The sequence below is a fragment of the Macrotis lagotis genome, chromosome X, assembly GCF_037893015.1.
Source record: "Macrotis lagotis isolate mMagLag1 chromosome X, bilby.v1.9.chrom.fasta, whole genome shotgun sequence".
In the NCBI taxonomy this organism is placed as follows: domain Eukaryota; kingdom Metazoa; phylum Chordata; class Mammalia; order Peramelemorphia; family Peramelidae; genus Macrotis; species Macrotis lagotis.
The window spans coordinates 493,867,842-493,890,042 of record NC_133666.1 but is presented as its reverse complement, the minus strand read 5'-3'; the positions used below and the strand labels follow the sequence as shown (position 1 = coordinate 493,890,042).

The window sequence follows — 22,201 nt, the reverse complement described above, 5'->3', positions numbered from 1 at the left end:
CTCATTTTTGCCCACTGGAAGCTTAGAGTCTAGTTCCTAGGGATCCATGAAAAGAAAGAATTATCAAATCATCAAACTCTTGTTAAGTTTCCTCAACTATAAAATGGGGAAAACAATAGCAGTTACTTTTCAGAGTTGTGAAGATCAAATGAAATAAAGTGCTTAGTGTGGTGTCTGACAACTGGTAAGTATTTAGTAAAAGATTTCCTTCATCTATAGTCTGTTCTTTCATACTGACACAATTCCATTCTTGATATCTTTGCACCAGGTTGTCTGGAGTTTGCTGCCTTTTAGAATCCCTAGTTTTCTTCAGATCAAGAGACACTTTTCCTGATAACCCCTTCCCAGCCACTTTCCCCTTAAATAGCAATTACCTTGAATTTATTTCATATGTATTTTATTTTTAGTTATATGTACATGCTCTCCTCCCTCCAATTCCCACTCCCATCCCCTATGTATTTTATTTTTAGTTATAAGTATATGCTCTCCTAACTCCAATCCCCACTCCCATCCCCCTCCTTAAGGACAAGGACTGTTTGGGGGTTTTTAGCCTTGTATCACAAACCCTAGTTCAGTATTTGGTACACAGGGAATTTAGTAAGTACTTGTTGATTTGATAATTCTTCTTTCCTTGTATCCATAAGGGAACTAGATTGTAAGCTTCCAGTGGGCAAAAACTAGTTATTATCTGAATGTTCCAATTATCCTAGTACCTAATATACTGGACATCCTGAATCAATATTTATTAATTGAATTGATTCATTAAAAAATATTGCTGACTGTAACATTTACTGGGTGTGAGAAGATAAGGAAATCATTAATCCTCTCAGGCAGATTCAAAGGCTCTGGAGATACATTGTTGCTCTGCATTGCTGGGGACCCTTTTCCCAACCGGAGTGTTCTACACTGATTAAATCGTAACCTCAAATGAAAATATGTAAATACACACAAACACACACATAAACAATTCTAGTTCACATATTCCATCTTGAGAACCCCTGTCCTAGATCTCCTGACATTACAGGGAGACCAGTGGGGCCCTCAGACTGTCTATCAGTCTTTTACTATTCTCATTTTGTGACAGGTCCATTTTCTTTCATTTTTTTTATTCTAAATTTAAATACCAAAGAAAATGACAATTTCCATATACAAAGTAGAAGAGAAAAAGAGGATTGCACATGAAACCACAAATATATTATGAACAGTTTATTTTACCTCCTAAAAATCTGATAAGTTTAACCTTTGACTTTCAAAAAAATATATTATTTGAATACACCACTAGACTAGGTCTGAATCCCAAAGATATCACAGAAAAAGGAAAAGCAACTATCATATAAAAATAATTACAGTAGCTTTTTTTATGGTGGCAAAGAATTGGAAATTAAGGGAATGCCATCAGTTGGGGAATGGACTAAACAAGTTGTGGCATGTGATTGTGGTAGAATATTCTCATGCTATAAATAATGATGAAGGGAATGGTTTCAGAAAACCATGGGAAGACATATAAACTAAAACAAAGTTGAGTGAGCAGAACCAGAACACTGTACATATTAACAGCAATATTATGATGTTGGTCAATTTGAAAAACAGCTACTAATGATCAAGGCAATGATCCATGAGAAATCCAAAAATCTTAAATGCTATTCACAATTATGAAAATGCTATTCACAATTAATGAACTCTGAGTGTGTTTTTTCACTTTCTTCATTTTTCTTGCTTTTTTTTAACACTATGACTAATATGGAAATGATATATTTGTCTTAATAGATGGAGGAGAGAATTTAGAACTCATTTTTTAAAAAAATGATCATATATAAATTTTTAAGACAAATGATTATTTAATTAAATTTAATGAATAATTATAATAATTTTTGCTAATTTAAAAATAAAACATTTTCAATTTTGCTTGAAGCACAATATTTTGCCAGATGCTTTATGAAATAATGAGATTGATTAGATAATATTTCCTGGAAAGTAACTATTGTGGAGATGATACCTCCTGAACTCTGCTCCTATGGAGGACTGGGAATGAATTTTTTCTTACTTCCTTAGAGACTCAACTTGAGATCCACCCAAGATCCACCTTCTATGTGAAAGCTTCCTTGATCTTACTACTTGGAAATTGCTAGTGCCCTAAGCTTCCAAAATTATCACATATTTATTTTATATTTAAAATATATATATATATATATATATATATTGAATATATACATTTGTTTTCCCTCAATAAGCTCCTTGAGGGCAGAATTCTTCCATTTTTGACTCAATATCCCATGTCAGATTTTGGAGGTCATGGACTTCTCAGCTAGGAAAGAGACCCTCTAGGAGTTTACTTTTACTGGTAAAGGAGAGAAAGGTTGAGGCAACATATTTTGTTCACTAATTATAGTGTGAAACTCAAATTAGGAACAGGGACACTAATCCAAGGATCTCTGCAGGTCACATATAGATTTAGTTTTAAAATGTAAAACTATGTTTTATTGTATTTTTTATTTTGTTAAGTATTTCTCCAATTACATTTTTATCTGGTTTAGCAACAAGAGGAAATCCTGGTATATTTGATACCTCTGGTATACACAGATAGGTAAATTAATCATATATACAAAATCTAGTGAAGATCATAACATATTAGAGAATCGGAAAATGTTTCTTGTAGGAGATAGCACTTGAACTGAATTTTGAGCTCTTGTTGCTATTATTGTTTGTCTTTCATTTTCAAAGAAAACCATGACATCAGGAAAGTAGATACCCCCATGTACAAATGAATTGGACTTAAGTGAGGGGGAGCTATGCAAAATTACCAGTATCACTTCATCTGGGTCCAGTGCCCAGAAATGTACAAGGACCACTAGAGGTGACCCCAGTTGCAGTGGGAGACCTTGACTTTTTTAAACCAAGGTCTATAACAGATCTCACTTTGACTGAAGTAACAACCAGTCAGTGTTTAAGGATAGATAAGAAAGAGATGAGGCAAAAATGCAAAGAATGACTACTTTTATCTAGGGAAGGAAAAGGACTGGCCAAACTAAGGATATCAGAGGAAAAGTCAAAATTCTTGAGTGACAATTTTTTTAATTAGTTGATTTTTTTAAACTACAATTCAGCTTAATAGACATTTGTTAAGTATCAACCAGGTAAAAATCATTCTGCTCCTTAAAGAACATTGCTTAGAATTATTATGTTTGTTAACCTATAAACAGTTATGTTTTAGCATGCATATTTTCCATCATGTTTTTGGTGGCATTGAGATCCATAAAGGTCAATCAATTACACAAAGAAGGACTTCAAATGTCACAAGTTTATATACATAAAACAATAGTGAAAAGATACCATGCTTCCTGTAACACAAAACACCATGAATATGTGGATCATTAATGGTCAGTGGTCATGTTATAGATAGTCTGGCACAGTCTCAATCTAATCTAGAAATGTCTAATATATAATCAACTGCCCCAATTTTCAGTTTGATAGTATGGCCAGTATGTTTATGGTGTCAAGAAAAATAGTCTTCTGGCCTCTCTTTCATGCTAAGCAAGGGTCTGTTAATCACACAGTTAGTCTACTAATTCAGTAATATTAAGGTCAGTTCTAATCCCCTCATCCTCTTGGCATTGGATAGAACCAGTTTTTGTTTGCCTTTTTAGAAGCCTTAAGATGAAGCCAAGAGAGGTACCAAGGATGTTTAACCTGGAGAAGAATAGACTTAAGGGAAACATAACATCAAATATTTGAAAACTGGCAAGAGGAAGAGAAATTAGACTTAATTTTCTTGGTCTTGGAAGGCAGAGCAAGAAGCAATGGATAAAAATGACAATGGAGCAGATTTGGATTCTAATTAAAGAAACATATTCTTAACCAGAGCAGTCCAAAAGTGAGTCTGCCTTAATTAGGAAAGAGGTTCTCCCTCACAAACCATCTTTAAGCAAAGGCAGATTGACCACTCATTGGATATACTGCAAAGGGGATTCTTATTTGGTCTCAGGTTGCACTAGATAGCTTCAGGGTTTCCTTCCAACTCTGAGACTTTATGATACTATAAAGCTTGTAAGAAGACCAGTGAAAAAAATGAGTCTTAAGAGTGAAATCAGGGGTGTCTAGGTGGTGCAATGGATAGAGCACTGGCCCTGGAGTCAGGAGGACCTGAGTTCAAATTGTCCTCAGACGTGTGGCCTTGGACAAACCACTTAAACCCATTGCCTTGGAAAAAAAATCTAAAAAAAAAAGTGAAATCTTTCTTAAGTGATATCTTCTGAAGCTCACAAGCTCAATCAAGTCAACTGCATTTGCTAACCATTTAGAATGTGCAGGCATTGTAGGCACTGGGGGATACAAAGAAAGCAAAAACAGGACCTGCCTTCTAGCTTTTCACATTCTAATGGGGGATGGACACATGCAAACAATTATGTATATGCAAGTTAAAAACCACAGGGGGAGGGATAGGTGGGTTGCAATTTGCATTTCTGGAGAAAATTTCAACATCAATGAAAATATAAATCCTTTTAAGTTTTTGAGTGAACCTCTAGTGCCAAAAAAGAAAAAATATGTGCAAGTCACTATTACAGAAACAAAATCATGAGGAAGGCATTTTGGGATGACAAATCTAAATTCCTCTCCATTAGCATGATTTCAATAACTTAACTTTAAAGGTTGAATTGATTTCTGTTTACATAAACTCAACTGTGAAAATAAGTGCATTCTTTCTTGTTTACACCATCAAATCCAATCAAGCCAAACTAGATGGTTACCCTGAATGATTAATGAATGCAGCTCTAGCTGAAAGCTCTAATTTCAAAATGTGTTACTTATTGTCAGGGTTGATTAGTTCTCAATCTAAAACTGATGCTGTTGAAAGTCTTTAGCAATGTAGATGTGGGTAGTAAAAAAGCAAAATTTCCAATGCTGCAAAAAAGGTTTCTATGGAGATTCTGTAAACTTATCTACAGTTTAGATGGAACATCAGGAATTCAACTTTTCACAAATGCTCAGTATGAGTCTGCCTTCTTGATAGACTCAGTGGAAGAGATTGAAACTTGAAGTTAATGTCGTAGTGTGAAAGGGTAGGGGTAGAGGAAAGCATTCAACTAGAACTCAGCTCAATAGGAATTCCCAAGTGGTTGTGGTATTAATGTTGATCATTTCACATTCCAAACTTTTCATGTAGCAGAAATAAGTGAAATAGAGGTAAGAGGTTAATACTCTGCTATGCTATAGTAACTTTTCTGAAAATGTATCCATAGGGAAATCAGTGTAGTCAGTGGTGGAGACCAGCATTTTTATTAATATAAAAAGAAATCTTGGTGATTTTAAGTGCTATGTAAGGACTGACTGCAAAGGGAAAGAATTGTTAGGCAGGATTGTTAGACTTCATAACTGAAGGGCTAAGAAGGCCAGGCTAATTTTGTACTGATCAGATTGCAAGCGGAGAAGCTAATTAAAGTAATTACCTGTTCTCAATCTATTAAAAAGGTTAAAATGGACCTTACTGGCATTGTTTTTGTAGTAGCAAGATAGAGGTAAGAATTAGCTTGCTGAAAATGGTTTTGAGTTTAGGACCACATGACAAATACCATTAAATATCTTCAACATCTTTGCTTTCAGAATGTTTTATTATTTGTCCAAATTCCCCAAGATATTTTAAATAAAGCAATTTAAACAAGCAATTGGCTGGAGAGGAAAGTTTTCCTGTGTTTGGATGACATCCTTGTCCAGTAGGGTCTGGCAGTTTAGTCGTCTTGGGGTTGGAAGCTTGAGTAAATTATGAATGCATTTTAGCAATCTCCAGGAAAAAGGCTGCAAATAATTTGGATCCCTCTATATAATTGTACCTAAATGCAAGAAAAAATGAATAAAAATTCATTTCAGCTCATATTAAGATAAAATTTTTTAAAATTCAGTATTTGTAAAGGAAGATTACAGATTTAAAATCAAGCTGATTTCTGTAATTTAGTGTTCCAAAATCACAGGGGAAAAGTAATTTTGTGTACTAAGGTGGCAATGTTATTATTATGAAGAGGACAGAGTCAACAAAATAGTAGTAATAGGCGCTACCTTGTCACATGACTAAGGAGGTTATGGGTTTTGCCGAGAAAAATGAGCATCTTAGTTTTAACCACTGACATGTCAAGGCTTCTAAATTTTATAATTTCTTTTGTCTACCCCAGTTGTGTGAAGTTTGGGATAATTATACAATCTGGCAACAAGCCATGCAATAAAGGGAGTTCTTTTAAAAAGCATGTTTCACCTACATAAGAGCAGGAGCCATTTTACAATGGATAAGTAGTCATCAAAGGGTATAAAGAAAACATTTCTCAAAAGAAGAATTGTAGACTATTAATAAACATAATCAAGATTGTTCCAAATCACTAGGACCAAGAAATGCAGATTAAGTCAATCATTGGAGACAGCTACATGATGCAGTGAGTATAGCACAGGTCCTAGAGTCAGGAGGATCTGAGTTCACATTCAGCCTCAGATTCAGAATGCCACTTAGCTGTTGGCAAATCATTTAACCCCATTGCTTTGTACAGACAGACAAACAAGATAACTTGAAATTTCAGCCAGTCAAGAATTTATAAAGTCCAACATTGTGCTATGCAGTGGAGATTAAAAAAGGCAACAACTTAATCCCTGATCTAAGAGGCACCTGCCATAACAAAAAATGGAAATTGCCAATTTTGGAAGGATTTCTGGAAGAGAAGCACACCAATTCACAGTGGGTTTGTCATTTCCTTCCCCAGTTCCTTTTACATAAGAGGAAACTGAGGCAAACAGCAGTTACTGAGGTTCACCCAGTTAGTGTCTGAAGTTGACTTTGAACCCAGGTCTTTCTTATTCCAGGCCTGGCATTTTATCCACAGATAGTAACTTGGAATTAGAAGTCTTTTTTATGTGTGATTGAAATGTCCAAACTTTGCCTTAGAGATCCCACTAGTGGCATATGTACTTCAAGGAGTTTAAAAACATAAAGAATAGTTGCATTTATGTCAAATAGTTATTACAGCACTTCTTTAATAATAGCAACTGAAAACAGTTGGCTGAAAAAATTGTGAAATATGTAATAGAACATCACAATGAATATGAAAGATTCAGAAATAATGGGCAGTCTTATAAGTCCTAAAGCAGAATGAAGTAAGCAGAGTCAGGAAAATAATGTTATATGACTACTAAAATGTGAATAATAACAACAAACAAATGTGTCACTGTTTTTTGTTTTAGGTTTTTTCAAGGCAATGGGGTTAAGTGGCTTGCCCAAGGCCACACAGCTAGGTAATTATTAAGTGTCTGTGGTCAGATTTGAACTCAGGAATTCCTGACTCCATGGCAGGTGCTCTATCCACCTAGCCGCCCCAACAACAAATAAATGTAATTGAACACTGTAATTATAGAGACAAGCTATAAATGAAGAAGAGGTGAAAAAATGCAACTCCCTTCCTTCTTTGACTAAGATACATAGAAGATTGCGTGATTATTTTTACTGAAATACTTTTTTAAAAAATCTTTATTACAAGTGATGGTTCAATGGATAGGACAACAAAATTTTAAAATTTTAAATGCTTGATTCTGTAGTCTGAAGCACATATTTTATTATTATTTTATTGGGGGGGGTTGCAGGGCAAATGGGGTTGGGTGACTTGCCCAGGGCCACACAGCTAGGTGGTTGTTGGGTGTCTGAGGCCGGATTTGAGGCTGGGTGCTCCGGGCTCCAGGGCTGGTGCTCTGTCCACTGCGCCACCTAGCCACTATTATTATTATTATTATTATTAGTATTATTATTATTATTATGTGTTATTTTATTTTATTTTATTTTGGTTTTTGCAGGGCAATGGGGTTGGGGTGGCTCGCCCAGAGTCACACAGCTGGGTGATTGTTGGGTGTCTGGGGCCAGATTTGGGCTTGGGTGCTCTGTCCACTGTGCTACCTAGCTGTCCCTATTATTATTTTTTTTTAATTTAAATTTAAATTTTTTTCTTTACTTTATTGCTCATGAGGGTCTATATTTTTTGGGGGGAGGGGTATTATGTTTACTCTTAAATAAGAATATTTTAGTAATGTATAAAAATCATTTGTATAAAAAATTAAAATTAAATGTTCGGTCCTTCTTAATTAGTGAGTTTAATTAGTGAAGGATCATCTCTCAGAAAATCCCCAATAATCAGACAGTCAAGAGAGTCACCCCACTAAGTATTCCAATTAACCTGTTTATTTTCTCATTCTGAGAGTGTTCTCCATCATCAACAACTCCTATTGGTAGCATCATCACACTCTTTTGGATAATATCCTGGAATGTTTTAGCAATTGGAATAGTTGATCCATCTCGTATCATATCAGGATCTACTCCAAACACTGAAACACAGAAAAAGAGAAAATGATTCAAATAAAATAACCACCTGAGTACATTCAATTCTACAATCAACATTTCTTAGACTTCACCTATGTACTAGAAATGAAGATGCACAGACAAGAGCATTGCCTGATCTATATGTTCCTCTCTCTTCTCTCTGTCTTTCTACATGTGAACATGTATACATATACAGACATTATGTATCAGTAATCTTCTAAGACACTGTTTGCAATGACATTTTTTTTAATGGTTTGACATTTCAGAGATTGGGAAAGCCTTTGGTAATCAATCCACACACATTTTATTTAAATTACATTACTGCTTCTTGAATTAAATGGGAGGGAGAAGTACTTTTTCCTTATAAATGGTATAGTTTAAGTTTACATTGTTCAAAGCAAATAGCTGCAAATAACATGTTCAATGATCAGAAGAGAACCAAAGGAATTGGTAACCTGCTTTCTGATAGAACTGAAAAATAACTGCTCTATGGACCAAGCTTTAAGTCAGAATTTTTGCACCTGAGGCAAATAGTTCAAACTGCTCCAAGGCAAGAAGCAAGAAACCTTAGAGGTGAGATGCAGTTATCACCCCATGGGAGTAGTCAGAGACCTAGGGACTCCAAAATAGCAATATTAGGAGTCTGTTCCCCTTCCTTGGAAGCACAGTACTTGATAGCTTCCCATTTTGATTAAGTTTTCTTGATTACTGGCATAGTGCTAGACTTTGCCTTACTACTAGCTACACATTGATCTGGGTAATGACAACTTCTGAGGCAAAAATGATCCCTCACTCTGCATCTCTGTCTGTAAAATGGATAGAGTTTTCTTAGTAGCTGATTGAAATAAAAATCTTCTCATTCTTGTTAATTATGTGCTATGATCAGTTGGTTCTTCTTTTTTTGGCATCCAAAGAACCTGCTTAGAAATGGTTAGAGGTACCCTTAGAGATCATTTTGTTTATTCCTCATTTTACCAAGGAGAAAGGGAGTTCCAAATTCAGTGCCATTTCTTCTCTTCTAACTCCTAGTCTAAGCATTCGTATTGTTGAAATTTAGTCTCTGCCCTTCTAGACCAGTCCATTTGACATCATGACTTAACATAAGCAGCTGAGTATGAAGGCTGGGTCCTCAGTCCTTTCTACTATGTGTACTCTGACCCAAGGCAACCTACCACCACCACTCTGAAAGAAAGGGCTGGATATTGGAGCTGGGTTGAGAAAATTGTGAGACCCAGGAGAAGAGGGAAAGCAGATCTTAGAGGGAAGGAAAATATCCCTGGGGTTTGGAAAGCAGGGGTTTCTACAGATAACTATGGCCTTCCAGCAGATTTTTTGGGACTACATCCTTCTGCCTTGCCCTCCCTAAAGTGGCCTCCCACCTTCATCCTTCAATGGGTAGATTATGCTGAGAGGAAGCCACTGAAAAGGGCTTTCCCCTCAAGAACTCTTAGGATTTTTATGACTTTTTTTTTTACTGTTGAAGCCTGTTCCCTGAAGTAACCCTACTATATTCAGAGGGTTCTCTTCATTTTCAACCTACTTCTTCCTACCTCCACTCCCTAGAATTCCCTTTGAAGGAAAGGTTGAGAAGCTGAGAAAGGTAAAATATCAAGGTAAGATGAAATTTCCTAGGATAGAGGAGGCAGAGGTGTCCTCTAAAAGACCTAACCCTCTAGCAAAAGTAAAGGATCTGTCTCCATTGTTCCATTTAATCCATTTGAAGTGTTTACCACCCTGTCTCTGAGGCCGTGAGGCTCAAAAGCAGCCACAAATGGTTCCCTCACCAAGGATTGATTTTGGGTAGGGTACTATTCACCATCACTTTAATGATCCTCCAGCCCTCTTGCATCCCAGGGCAGCCCATTTTACCTTCAGATCGAGAAGGATTACTTTCTCCCAATAAATCAATCCTAAATCCACCAAATATTTTGCTCTCATGTCTCCTCCACAAAACTGACATAAAAGACTTTACTAAAATTCTCTGTTAAAAACAGCACATCTGTGGTCTAACAATGTAATAAATCTGTCTTGAATATAAATCATTCTTCAATTGATAAATGGTCAAAATATATGAACAGGCAATTTTTCAGATGAAGAGATTAAAACTAACCATAGTCATCTGAAAAAACTCTCTAAATGACTACTGATTACAGAAATGTAATTTTAAACAACTCTTTGGTATCACCTCACACCTATCAGATTGGCTAAAATGACAAAAAAGGAAAATGATCATTGTTGGAAGGGATGTGGGAAAACTGGTACACTACTGCACTATTGGTTGAGTTGTGAATTGATCCAGCCATTCTGGAGAGCAATTTGGAACTATGCTCAAAGTGATCATAAATAAGGGGAAAAGACCCCAAAATGCAACAATGTTTTTAGCAACTCTTTTTGTAGTGACCAAGAATTGGAAATTGAGGGGATGCCATTAATTGGCAATGGCTGAACAAATTGAATCTCAAATATAACAGTATGAATGTGATGGAGTACTATTATTTTCTAAGAAATCCTGAATAAGAAATTTCAGAAAAGTCTAGAAAGACTTGCATGAACTGTTGCTGAGCAGAACCAAAACCAGAACATTGTACACGTTAAAAGCAAAATTATGTGTTGATCACTAGGACCAACTTAGCTCCTCTCAGCTGTTCAGTGATCAATGACCATTCTAAAAGACTTGTGATGGAAAATGCTATCCACATTCAGAAAAAAAAAACAGTGGCATCTGAATGCAGAGAAGAGCATACTTTTTTCACTTTTTAAAACTTGTTTTATGTTTCTTTTCTTTTTCATGATTCCCCCCTTTAATTCTGATTCTTCATTCACAACATGACTAATTCAGAAATATGTTAAATGACTGCAACATGTGTAATCTATAGTGCTGTTTGTGGGGGGGAGAAAGGGAGGGAGGTAGAAAAATGTGGAACTCAAAAATCTTACAAAAAGATGAATTTGAAAACTATCTTTGCATGTAATTGAAAAAAGAAAAGAACATTTAAAAAATAAGTTAATGACATGAACCTTGGCAAAATTATTTTGATGAAGCAATCCTGGATCTTAGTGATCACCACTTCATAATCTAGATGTTCACTAACCATCCCTTTGTTAGTACCTTCAATAAATTTAGCAGGAATAGGTGTCAGTAGCATTGTTCTATTGTTTGTGGATGTAATTCTCTTCCTTTTTTGTAAACAAGGAGATTTATACTACTCTTATTGTAACATTCCAATTCTTCATTATTTTTCATATAATTATCACTAAATATCTAAAACTGAAGCAATCTAACCATCTCCTTTTAAATTGGGAGGACATTGTAGTTTCTCAGATTCTCCTGACTCCATGACTGATGCTTGATCCACTGCACTACCTAGCTGCCTCTATATAGTTTTTCTAAATGACAGCATTCTGTCCTTCTTGTACCTTTGTCAAAGGGTTTAAACACACTCTGCAATACTCCTAACTGGGGCTTTCTAAGTCAATATGGGGCCTACATAGAATACTTATGTATGGGTTTTGTGTCCCACTATTCTGAGTTTAGTTCCATTGATTTATATCACTAATTTTAAAATGACTTTCTGAACTTAAAAAAACAAAGTCCCTTTTCTGTGTATTAGTCCTTTGTCATGTTCCATGATGTAATAAAACAAATCCTTTAATGTTCCACCTGTTTTGATCGCTCTTCTGGCAGCCACATACTGTAGATCATGAATATTAGCAATCCACGGATGGACTCCCAGAATCATGGTGACTTTCAATTTGTTTGAACTATTGCGCTGAGAGAATATATCCTCAAGGTATTTTTTCACCTAAAAGACAATATCTCTATCAGAAATACAGATATTTTCTATTTACTCCCTCATTTTACTCACTCTAGTAGCCTCCTTCATTCTCATTTTCCTTATCCATAAAATGGGCATAATCACAGGATTATTTTGAGAATTAGATGAAATCAGATACATTAAGTTTTCTTTGCAAAATTTATGGTACCATATAATTGTATTTGATATAAGGCTATATTATTATTTTTATTATAAGTCCACCAAGCATTCATAATCACACTGATATGTTGGAGACAGGGTAAAATTCTTTTTTTGACATCTCAAAGAGGTTTCAATTTTATTTCAGTGTTAAGAACACTTAGCCCAAGTTTTACTAAATACTGTATCAAACAATATAGCATCTTGCAAATATGTGGTTGGCAAGTACTTGAACATGAGTAGTCTTACATCTATGATCAATATGCTGTTTCATTTAATTAATCATAAAACTTTCTGTGATGCTTACAAGATATTACCCCGTTACATATTTTGTGAAAGGAAACACTGTAAAATGTTCCTAAACAAAGGCCCAAGTACTAGGTAAAACATTTCAACCTCGTTTCTAACATTCTGCACCCTTGATACACTTTCTCCTTCCCCCATCAAAATTTGCCCTTTTCCTTTAGTGCCCTTCTCTATTAATCTGATATATTTTTTCAAATTGAGAAAATAATGCTATAATCTCTCCTAGATAAAATTGTCTGTCCAAGTATTGCTTTCAATATTAAAATTTCACAATGAGATGGTAAGATGCTATTTCTTTATTTATTTTAGGGGTTTTTTTTTTTTGGTTTTTTTTTAGTTTTTGCTAGGCAATGGGGTTAAGTAGCTTGCCCAAGGCCACACAGCTAAACAATTAATGATTAAGTGTCTGAGGCCAGATTTGAACTCAGGTACTACTCCTGACTCCAGGGCCGGTGCTCTATCTATTGCGCCACCTAGCCACTCCAGTAAGGTGCTATTTCAAAACCACCTAGGCCACCTAAGCATAGGGTCAATTTTGCCTAATTAATTATCCTATTTTTGAAAAGTTTTTCCCAATTCTTCAGCAATTATTGATCTTACAATTGACAACTGTCTCACAAATGAAATGCAGTTCTAAAGCCTAAGAGTTTATTGTCTGATATGGTGTATTGCTACAAATTACAGAAAACTTCTCTTAAAGTTTCTAAATAAAAAGTGATGAATTTTCAGAATTGTCCAGCATCTTATAGATCACCCAGATTTTGAGTTTAAAAAAGACCTTAGGGGCGGCTAGGTGGCACAGTAGATAAAGCACCGGCCCTAGAGTCAGGAGTACCTGGGTTTAAGTCTGGTCTCAGACACTTAATAATTACCTAGCTGTGTGGCCTTAGGCAAGCCACTTAACCCCATTTGCCTTGCAAAAACCAAAAAAAGACCTTAGATGTCACTTTATATTCAATCTCTAATTTTTACAGATGTGGAAACTAGGGCCCAGAAAAGTCAAATGATTTGCAAAGGACACATTATAGTGAGTTAATGTCATTAAGTTAATTGTTCATTTATGACATAAATGTATATATATATATATAATATTATATAATATATATATATATACACAACATATGGTTTATAATTATACTTCCATTGATGGGATAGCAATAAATAATTCATCTTTTGTTACCTGTTTTTCCACAACAGAAATACTCATATGAGGCACTAAGCGGATTGAAAATTTTCCTATTACTTGGGCAGGTATGACCGTTTTAGCTCCTGGTTCATCAAATGCTCCCTCGATTCCATGGATAGAAAGAGATGGGTATCGCCACAGGTGCATGAGGATTTCCTCCTAAATGGAAACATAGTGCCAAGGAATATTCAGTGACCTCATTACAGAGGTTGTTTTCTCTGTTGGAGAATTGAGTATTCTTTACTTAAAAGGTATAGGGTCTCATTCTGAAATATTCATCTAGAGATGGATGGGTTCCAGATTTAAATCTACCTCACCAATAATTGGAAATGTATTCAACAAAAATTAAATGCCACTGATAAGCAATGGGGTACATATAAAGCTGTCCAGATATATCCTGTCCAGATACCTCATTTCTAACATTCTGCACCCCTGATACACTTTCTCCTTCCCCCATCAAAATTTGCACAAAACCAATGAGATCATAGCTCTAGAGTTGGAAGAACCCTCTATTTTTATGGATGAGGAAAAAAGTCACAAAAGGGTTAAATGACTTGCCCAACATTACCCAAGTAGTAAGAGAGAAAGCCAGGATTTAAATGCATCCTGGAACTCCAAATTCAACCCCAAAAGGGATGCCTCCCCTTAAAATAGAAAACAATAAAAATTTTAAAAATGTAAAACATTCTGGATGTAACACAGCAAATATTTAATAAAGGTTTGTTGAAATAGAGCACAATTTGTTGAGAACATATCAAAAAATTAAAATTTTGGAACAATTATCCTCTTTCTCTGAAAACTCCAAATCCTCCAAACTAATCAGAGGGAATAATTGCTCTTTCCCAGTTAGACATTCCTCCCCATCTGCCAGGACTCCCAGAAAAAAGAGCCATAACTCCTAATACCATGTGAATGAATATTTCAAGAGAAGAATCTAACTTTTCCTAGGGCTATCACTACTCCTGCTTAAATTAACACCTTTATAAAAAAATTAACACCTTTATGACTGCATCAGGTTCCCAAGACCCTATGCCCTGATTATAGGTAGCAGGAATTTATAGAATAGTTCCCTGGCTTGTAAGCCTTACTAATTGCTCAGCTTTCAAAGTTTTGAAGTTCAAAGATTTGAACTCTGAAATCAAACTGACCAGTGGAAGAATTGAATTCATTTTTTCCACAACTCTCTTTCAGCCATTAATCAAGTTGTGACTGTACCTTGGTGTCAAAAAGGAATTTTTCCACTTGGCTACTATTTTGATATTCTTCTAGGTTCAAATCAATAGCTTCATACATCTTCTTTTCCTCTTCTGAAAGGGGAGCCACGTTATCATAAATTCCAGGGATCAGAATATGACCTGAGGAATCTACCAGACTACCTACAAAAAGAATGCATCAAGAAGAAAGAAGAAAAATAATTCAATTCAATTCAGTTCAATAGCCATATATTAAGTGCTTAGCATGTATAGAAGGAAACTAGATGGTTCAATAAATAGGGTACTAAACCTGTTGTCAAGAAGAACTGGGTTTGGGGGCAGCCAGGACACGCAGTGCATAGAGCATCGGGCCTGGAGTCAGGAGGACCTGAGTTCAAATGTGACCTGAGACACATAATAATTACCTAGCTGTGTGGCCTTGGGCAAGTCACTTAACCCTACTGCCTAATAAAAAACTAAAAATAAATTTAAAAAGTTTTTTTTAAAGAAGAGCTGGGTTCAAGTTCAACCTCAGACACTCACTAGCTGTATGACCTTGAACAATTCATTTAACCTCTGTTTGACTTAATCAACTGGATAAGGAAATGATGAACCATTCCACTATCTTTGCCATAGACAGTATAGATGAACTATGAAACATGGGGCAAGAAGGGTCGGACTCTACTGGCTGACAACATATGCAAGCTACTGTGATGGACACCAGAGATATGAAGATAAAAATAAAAATAAAAAAGTTCCTCATTTCAGGGAGTTCACATTCTACTGGGCATTGATCATTGGCAGCCACATAGAAATAATTGGAGGAAGGGAGACACAAACCATTGGAGGATTAGGGAAGACCTCCTGGCTAGCTAGCTAGCTCAATACAAATATATATACATGCATTTGTGTGTAAATATTTTAAAATAATATTTTATCTTTTCCTCAGTTACATGTAAAGACAGTTTTTAACATTCATTTTGAGAAATTTTGAGTTCCAAATCTTCCTTCTCTCCCCCTTACCTCTTTCTTTACCTGATACATAAACAATTCATTGTTATACCTGTTCAATCATGTGAAGCATTATATACATACATATATACATAGATATTTATATACATATGTGTGTATATAAATGTTTATGTGCATACATATATATATATATATATATTTAAAGCCAAACAAATGATATTATATTTTTCACAGACCATTTATTATATGGACCTAATCTAAGTCATATTCCTTTCATTGAAATGACCATAACTATCAAATTTACTGATAAAAACAAACATGGTGTACCATTACTAACTAAATCACACATAATGTACAAATATCACTTGGCAGCTATCATGTTTTTTGTAGGCATTAGTGATATGATCAAGAATCTTTCATTCAAACTGAATTGCCTTTTAGAAACTTGATGCAGTAGGATAATGATAATTGGTGAAGTATTTATCTATGCTAAGTAAACATAATCAGCTCTTTGGTCTTTATTTCCAATTTTATGTTATTGATAGGAATAGGAAAATGGATCTTATTGACACACAAAAACAATTTGCTATTTATCTCGAGTTTAACTTTTTGTTCACTTCAATATAGGGTTATAAGCATATCTTCAACTTCCTTATCTTCTTTGCAGGGATGGAGGACTAGGAATGGGAATATTGTAAATACCGCCAGACATGGTTGATGTAGTGATAGATTTTCCTGAACTTTTTTTATCTCTTATTTTAAATTCTTTTTTAAGGGATGGTTCACTGGGAAGGGAAGGGGTAGGAATACAAACATAAACAATATGTAAAATATCAATAAAAATTTAAATTGAAGTGTATATATAAAAAATTATCTTGCCAGGTAGAAAATTTGGAGAAAAATGAAAGAAAAAAGTTTTCTAATCAATTCATTTAGGAAATTCAGACTAACCATCAATTGTGTCTAGTCAGGTAATAGAATATTTATAGAGTCAAGATCCCTGATAAAACCAAATATAATATTAAAAAATTTAAATAAATGTCAGAAATAGGAAAAAATTGCTGCTATACCTTAGAATCTTAACTCTGAAGCAGGAAATTGAACCATAGAAACTTGGAGTTGTAAGATACCTGAGAGGCTATTTGGTCTAATTTCAAAAGAATTTGTGGCTATGATAACATGGTACCAAGCGACATTGGACAAATCATTTAACCTCTCTAAGACTCAGTTGTCTCATCTATAAAATGAGGAGGGAGTGAGAGATTGGGCCAGATTATCTCTATGGTTCCTTCTTGCTCTGAGTCTATGATCCCATGAATTTAGTATCACAGATTCAAACTACCTCCTCTCATCAACTGACCAGCTTGTATGAAGAGTGAATAAATTTATTTGGTGCTATGAAGTCATAGTTTAAGCAAGCTAAGGGGCCACAAACGGGCATATATATATATATATGTCCTGGCTATTAATTTTTGTTCAGAAAAAGCAATCATCAAAAGCCTAGATTTTTAAAAGTTAATTTATATCTAAACAGACCAAAGTTGGTTAATGGCAAAATCCATTTAGGAGAAATGTGACTGAATTATCAAGATGGACTGTCATTGATTAAAATAACAACCAAAAAACTCCAGATTATTTGCCAAATTTCTTTTTCACATTGGGGGTTGTTAAGCAATATTTTGATGGTGAAAACTATATAATTCTTTACTTGGCTTTTAAAAAAGGTGGGGAGAGGGAAGGATATTGGGAGTAATGAATGACCAAAAGATTAAAATACAGCTGGAGCTAAAATAAAAATACTCTCAGCAGGATGTAAGGGGTATATGAAATGGAAATGAGCTGGGATATTTTCCCTGTGACTTCAGCAGGTATTGTTAGACATGGCTATAATGGTGGACATAAATTTAGTTGTCCTTAGCAAATTAGGATGTGATGTAAGAGGAAATGGCTCTTCATACACTCACTCTACTTCACCAGCAAAATTGCTCTAGCCTCAGACCTCACACTGTATTTTAAAATCACTCATTAATTCTGTTCCCACAGGGTGTAAAGAAACCTTCCCAGCTGCAAGCTCAGGACTAGTGCCATTGAATACACCCTGCCAGAAGAGAAATATTATTTGCTCATTTTCCTTTTCCTTTTAATTAACTCACAGAGAAATTTGATTAGACAGAGCTATTGAGTATTTCTCGGTAAATTCAGCTTTAACTGAAAGACCATCACTAGGATGGGTAATGGGAAAACATTGATATATACTCTATTCAGAAATCATTCTATTTTACATATCCTATTTTCAGGAGTTCTCTGCCCTAGTTCTTTAGTATTGAGTGAATTTGCATGAAAACAGGATGCTTAAGAGTTCATTTTCTCCCACTGCTCATTTTCCACTTGAAAACATAATCCCCTTTACGTGATATAATTTCTACAGCAACCATCACATCCAAGAGGATCATAACCTCAGGAAATGAATGGTAGGTTGATAGTACTGCCTTTTCAAACTGCATATAATAAATGTAATTCTTAATCCTTAATAGTCTTCTTAGAAATTTTAACAGCTTAAATAATATCCAATATTTGATACTTATAAAAATACTCTTGCTCAATTCTCCCTTTTGCTACTTTGCCTCAGGGGGACCAAGCAGGGCAAAGAACAACTCTACAAAAGAGAAGTGTCATAGTTAGAAAGCTGAAAGGGACCATTAATATATCTGACCCTTTCATTTTGCATATATGGAAACTGAGGCATTGAAATTTAATGCAGAAATGGTCAGAATCATAACTAAGAGTTTATTCCAGGGTGCTAAACTTGAGAGAGCATTGACAGCATCTGCAGTTGTTTTTTGGTAGTTTAGAAACAACTGGATTTAATACCTAGTTAACAAAAATAGTTTGTGTTTCCTCACAGAAGTGGTCACACCTTGGGTGAGATTCTGCTAGTCGTAGGGTCTAGTTCTCTCCTGCCAGCAACTGGCACATATTATGCCTCTTCCCTCCTCCCCACATTCTCTCAAAAAAATTGCTAGTTATATCTCTGTGCATCTTCCAGACTGATAAAGGGGAAAGCCTGGTGAAATCAGAGAGCCTGGTTCTATTCGACTTTCCATATTTCTGTTGCTCTCTTTGTCATATTTTAAATATGCACAACTGGCCATCAAGCTGTGGATCCTAAATCAATAGTGAATGGTCCCTCCAGGACATCCCTTTCCCCATCCACAAGGCAGAATTATGACTGCGACTTTATACAATGTTACATTTCAGAATGTTGGGGCCACATATATGTGAGCATATGTACAAGGTATACAGAAATTCCACAAACAGCAAATTCAGAAATCACTCCATTTGTTATGAATTTCTCACTTGATTTGTTCAGAAAATTAAAGAAAGTAAAACAATGTGCTTTTATATTCCATTCATGAACCCCAAACTGGTATTCCTTAGCAATGCACTATGCATTTGCTGGACTAAATGAAATTCTATGCTTGATTTAAAGCATACATTCTAAAAAAAGAAATCATGTGCTACAATCATGCTTGGGGGGAAAAATTGAAATGTACTACTAATGATTTGATGATGCAGTGTTCTTAGAAAAGGGAAAATTGGTTCAGATAAAATGGAAAATGAAAATGAACCCTTTTTTTAGTGTTGAGCTCCATATTTTCTGTATTCAGCTAGAAACTATTTAAATACTTAGGAAGAAAATCTCTCATGATATTTCTCTCTGAAACTGAAAAGTGCAGGGGATTTTATCAAAGAGTCAAATCAGAAGAACTAAAAAGACTGCTGCAAAATAATAACAAAAATAGTAATGGCTTACATTTACATATTATTTTATAGCATAGATAGATATATAGATTCTCTATGTGATATCCACATAGCAACTTTGTAAAGAAAGCAGGCAAAGTATTATTATTATTCTCATTTTAAAGATGAGAACACTGACTGGAAGTAATCTTCTCAGGATAACACAATTATTAAATAATGCATTTTTTCTTGTATCATTTCTGCAACCCTCACATCTCAGAATTTCATAGGGAGTTGGGGGGGCACCATAACTAAAGATTAATTTGTTAAACATTCATAGAAGACTATAAAGTATTGATACCAGTCTCCTAAAAACATTCCTACCTAGAAAAAAAGAACTCATTAGAGCCTCTGTGAAATTTGCTTTTGCCACCACTATTCTCAATCTGCCCTCCTTTCTAGCAGTCCCTCCTTCCCTTTTCTTTCTTTTTCCCCCCTCCCACTTCACTGTAAGGTAAGATAAATGTCCAACTGAGTGTGAATGCTGTTCCCTCATTGAACCAAATCCATTGAGTGTAAGGCTTAATCAATGCCCTCCTTCTTTTCTTCTGCTATAATAGGTCCTTTATGCCTTATCATGTACTTTACTCTATTCTGCCTCCCCCTTTCTTCTTCTCTCAGTACAATCCTTCCTTTTCCATGCCGTAATTATTTTTTTAATATTATCACATCAAAATCAACTTATACCCTCACCTTCTAACTTTATTCCTTTTAACTGTTCTAATAGAAATACACTTCTCAAGTCCTAAGTATCATCTTCCTGTGTAGGGATATAAACAGTTTAATCTTAATGAATAACACGTTTTTTTCTTTCCTGTTTACTTTTTTTATGCATCTTTTGAGTCATATTTGAAGACTGAAGTTTCTAGTCAGCTCTGATTTTTTTTTCATCAGAAAAGTTTGAAAATCCTCTATTTCATTGAATGTCCACCTTCCCCTGCAAGATCATGCTCAATTTTGTTGAGTAGTTGGTTCTTGGTTGAAGAATCATTTGCCTACCTGAATATCATATTCCAGGCCTTTTGAATTCTTTAATGTTGAAACTGATAAGTCCTATGTAATCCTGACTGTGGCTTCTTGATCTTGGAATTGATTCTTTCTGCCTGCCTGCAGTATTTTTAATTTGAACTGATAATTCTGGAATTTGGCTACAATATTGCTTAGAGTTTTCATTTTGAGATCTCTTTCAGGTAATTATTGGTAGATTATTTTGATGACTATTTTACTCTCTCATTCTAGGATATTAGGGCAGTTATACTTGAGAATGTCTTGAAAGTAATTGTCTAGGTTCCTTTTTTTTTTAAACAGGTAGTCTAATAAGTTTAAAATCTCTTCTCTATTTTCCAGGTCAGTTGTTTTTCCTAGTGAGTTATGTTACATTTTCTTCCATTTTTTTCATTCTTTTTATTTTGTTTGATGAATTCTTGATGTTTCTTAGAGTCATTAGTTTCCACTTGTCCAGTTCTAAATTTTAAGGAATTATTTTCTTCAGTTGGCTTTTGTACCTCCTGTTCCATTTGATCAATTCTACTTTTAAAGGAATTATTTTCTTCAGTGAATTTTTTTTCTCATCTGACCAATACTATTTTTTAAGGAGGGCAGCTAGGTGGCATAGTGGATGGAGCATTGGTCTTAGAGTCAGAAGAACCTGAGTTCAAATCCTGGTTCCAATATTTGGCACTTACTGTGTGACCTTGGGCAAGTCACTTAGCTCTGATGACCTCAAATCCAGGACCATCTCCTGATCTGATCTCCAGTCATCCTGATATATATCTAGTCCTGATTCATATCCCAATGACTCTGAAGGAGAAAGTGAGGCTGGTGACTTAGCACAACCTCGCCTTACTCATATTCAATTCATGTGCTTGTCATGTTTACCTCCCTGATGTGGTCTTCTTTGAGAATGAAGGACAAACACTTTTTAATGAGTTGTTTTCTTCAGGTTCTTTTTGTGCATCCTTTTCTAAGCTATTGACTCTTTTTTCATAATTCTCCATAATTCTCATTTCTTTTCCCAATTTTTCTTCCACCTCTTTTATTGATTTTTAAAATCCTTTTTGAGCTCTTCCAATAGGACTTTTTGGACTTGAAACCAATTCATATTCCCCTTTGAGACTTTACATATAAGTATTTTTGCCACTTTCTTCTTCTGAGTTCACATTTATGACTTCTCTTTTGCTATTGTAATTTTCCACGATTAGGGTTTTTTTAGGGGTTTTTTGCTCATTTCTAAAAGTTGGGACACAGGAGGCAAAACCCCAAACTTCTTGTGCCAGGGGCCAGAGGTCTGGTCATTGACTTTCTGCTCTGGGGTTTCAGGTGCTGGTGACTATCCCTATTGGGATGGTTCAGCCTAGTTCTTCTTGTTATCCTGGGCTCTAGGGTTCAGGGTTCCCAATATGCCTTCTGAGGAGCCTTTGCAGCTGGTCTG

At 35.1% G+C, this 22,201-nt stretch overlaps 1 protein-coding gene across 1 annotated transcript in view; it reads right to left on the bottom strand.

The window, feature by feature from the left end:
* Positions 1-2,986: 2,986 nt before the first annotated feature.
* CNDP1 (carnosine dipeptidase 1) overlaps positions 2,987-22,201 on the bottom strand; it is an 88,220-nt gene continuing 69,005 nt past the window's right edge. The window contains 5 exon segments of the mRNA XM_074208610.1: positions 2,987-5,825; positions 8,196-8,343; positions 12,000-12,141; positions 13,799-13,963; positions 15,020-15,180. Coding sequence (XP_074064711.1) covers positions 5,756-5,825; positions 8,196-8,343; positions 12,000-12,141; positions 13,799-13,963; positions 15,020-15,180 — 686 coding nt within the window. The 3' untranslated portion in view covers positions 2,987-5,755.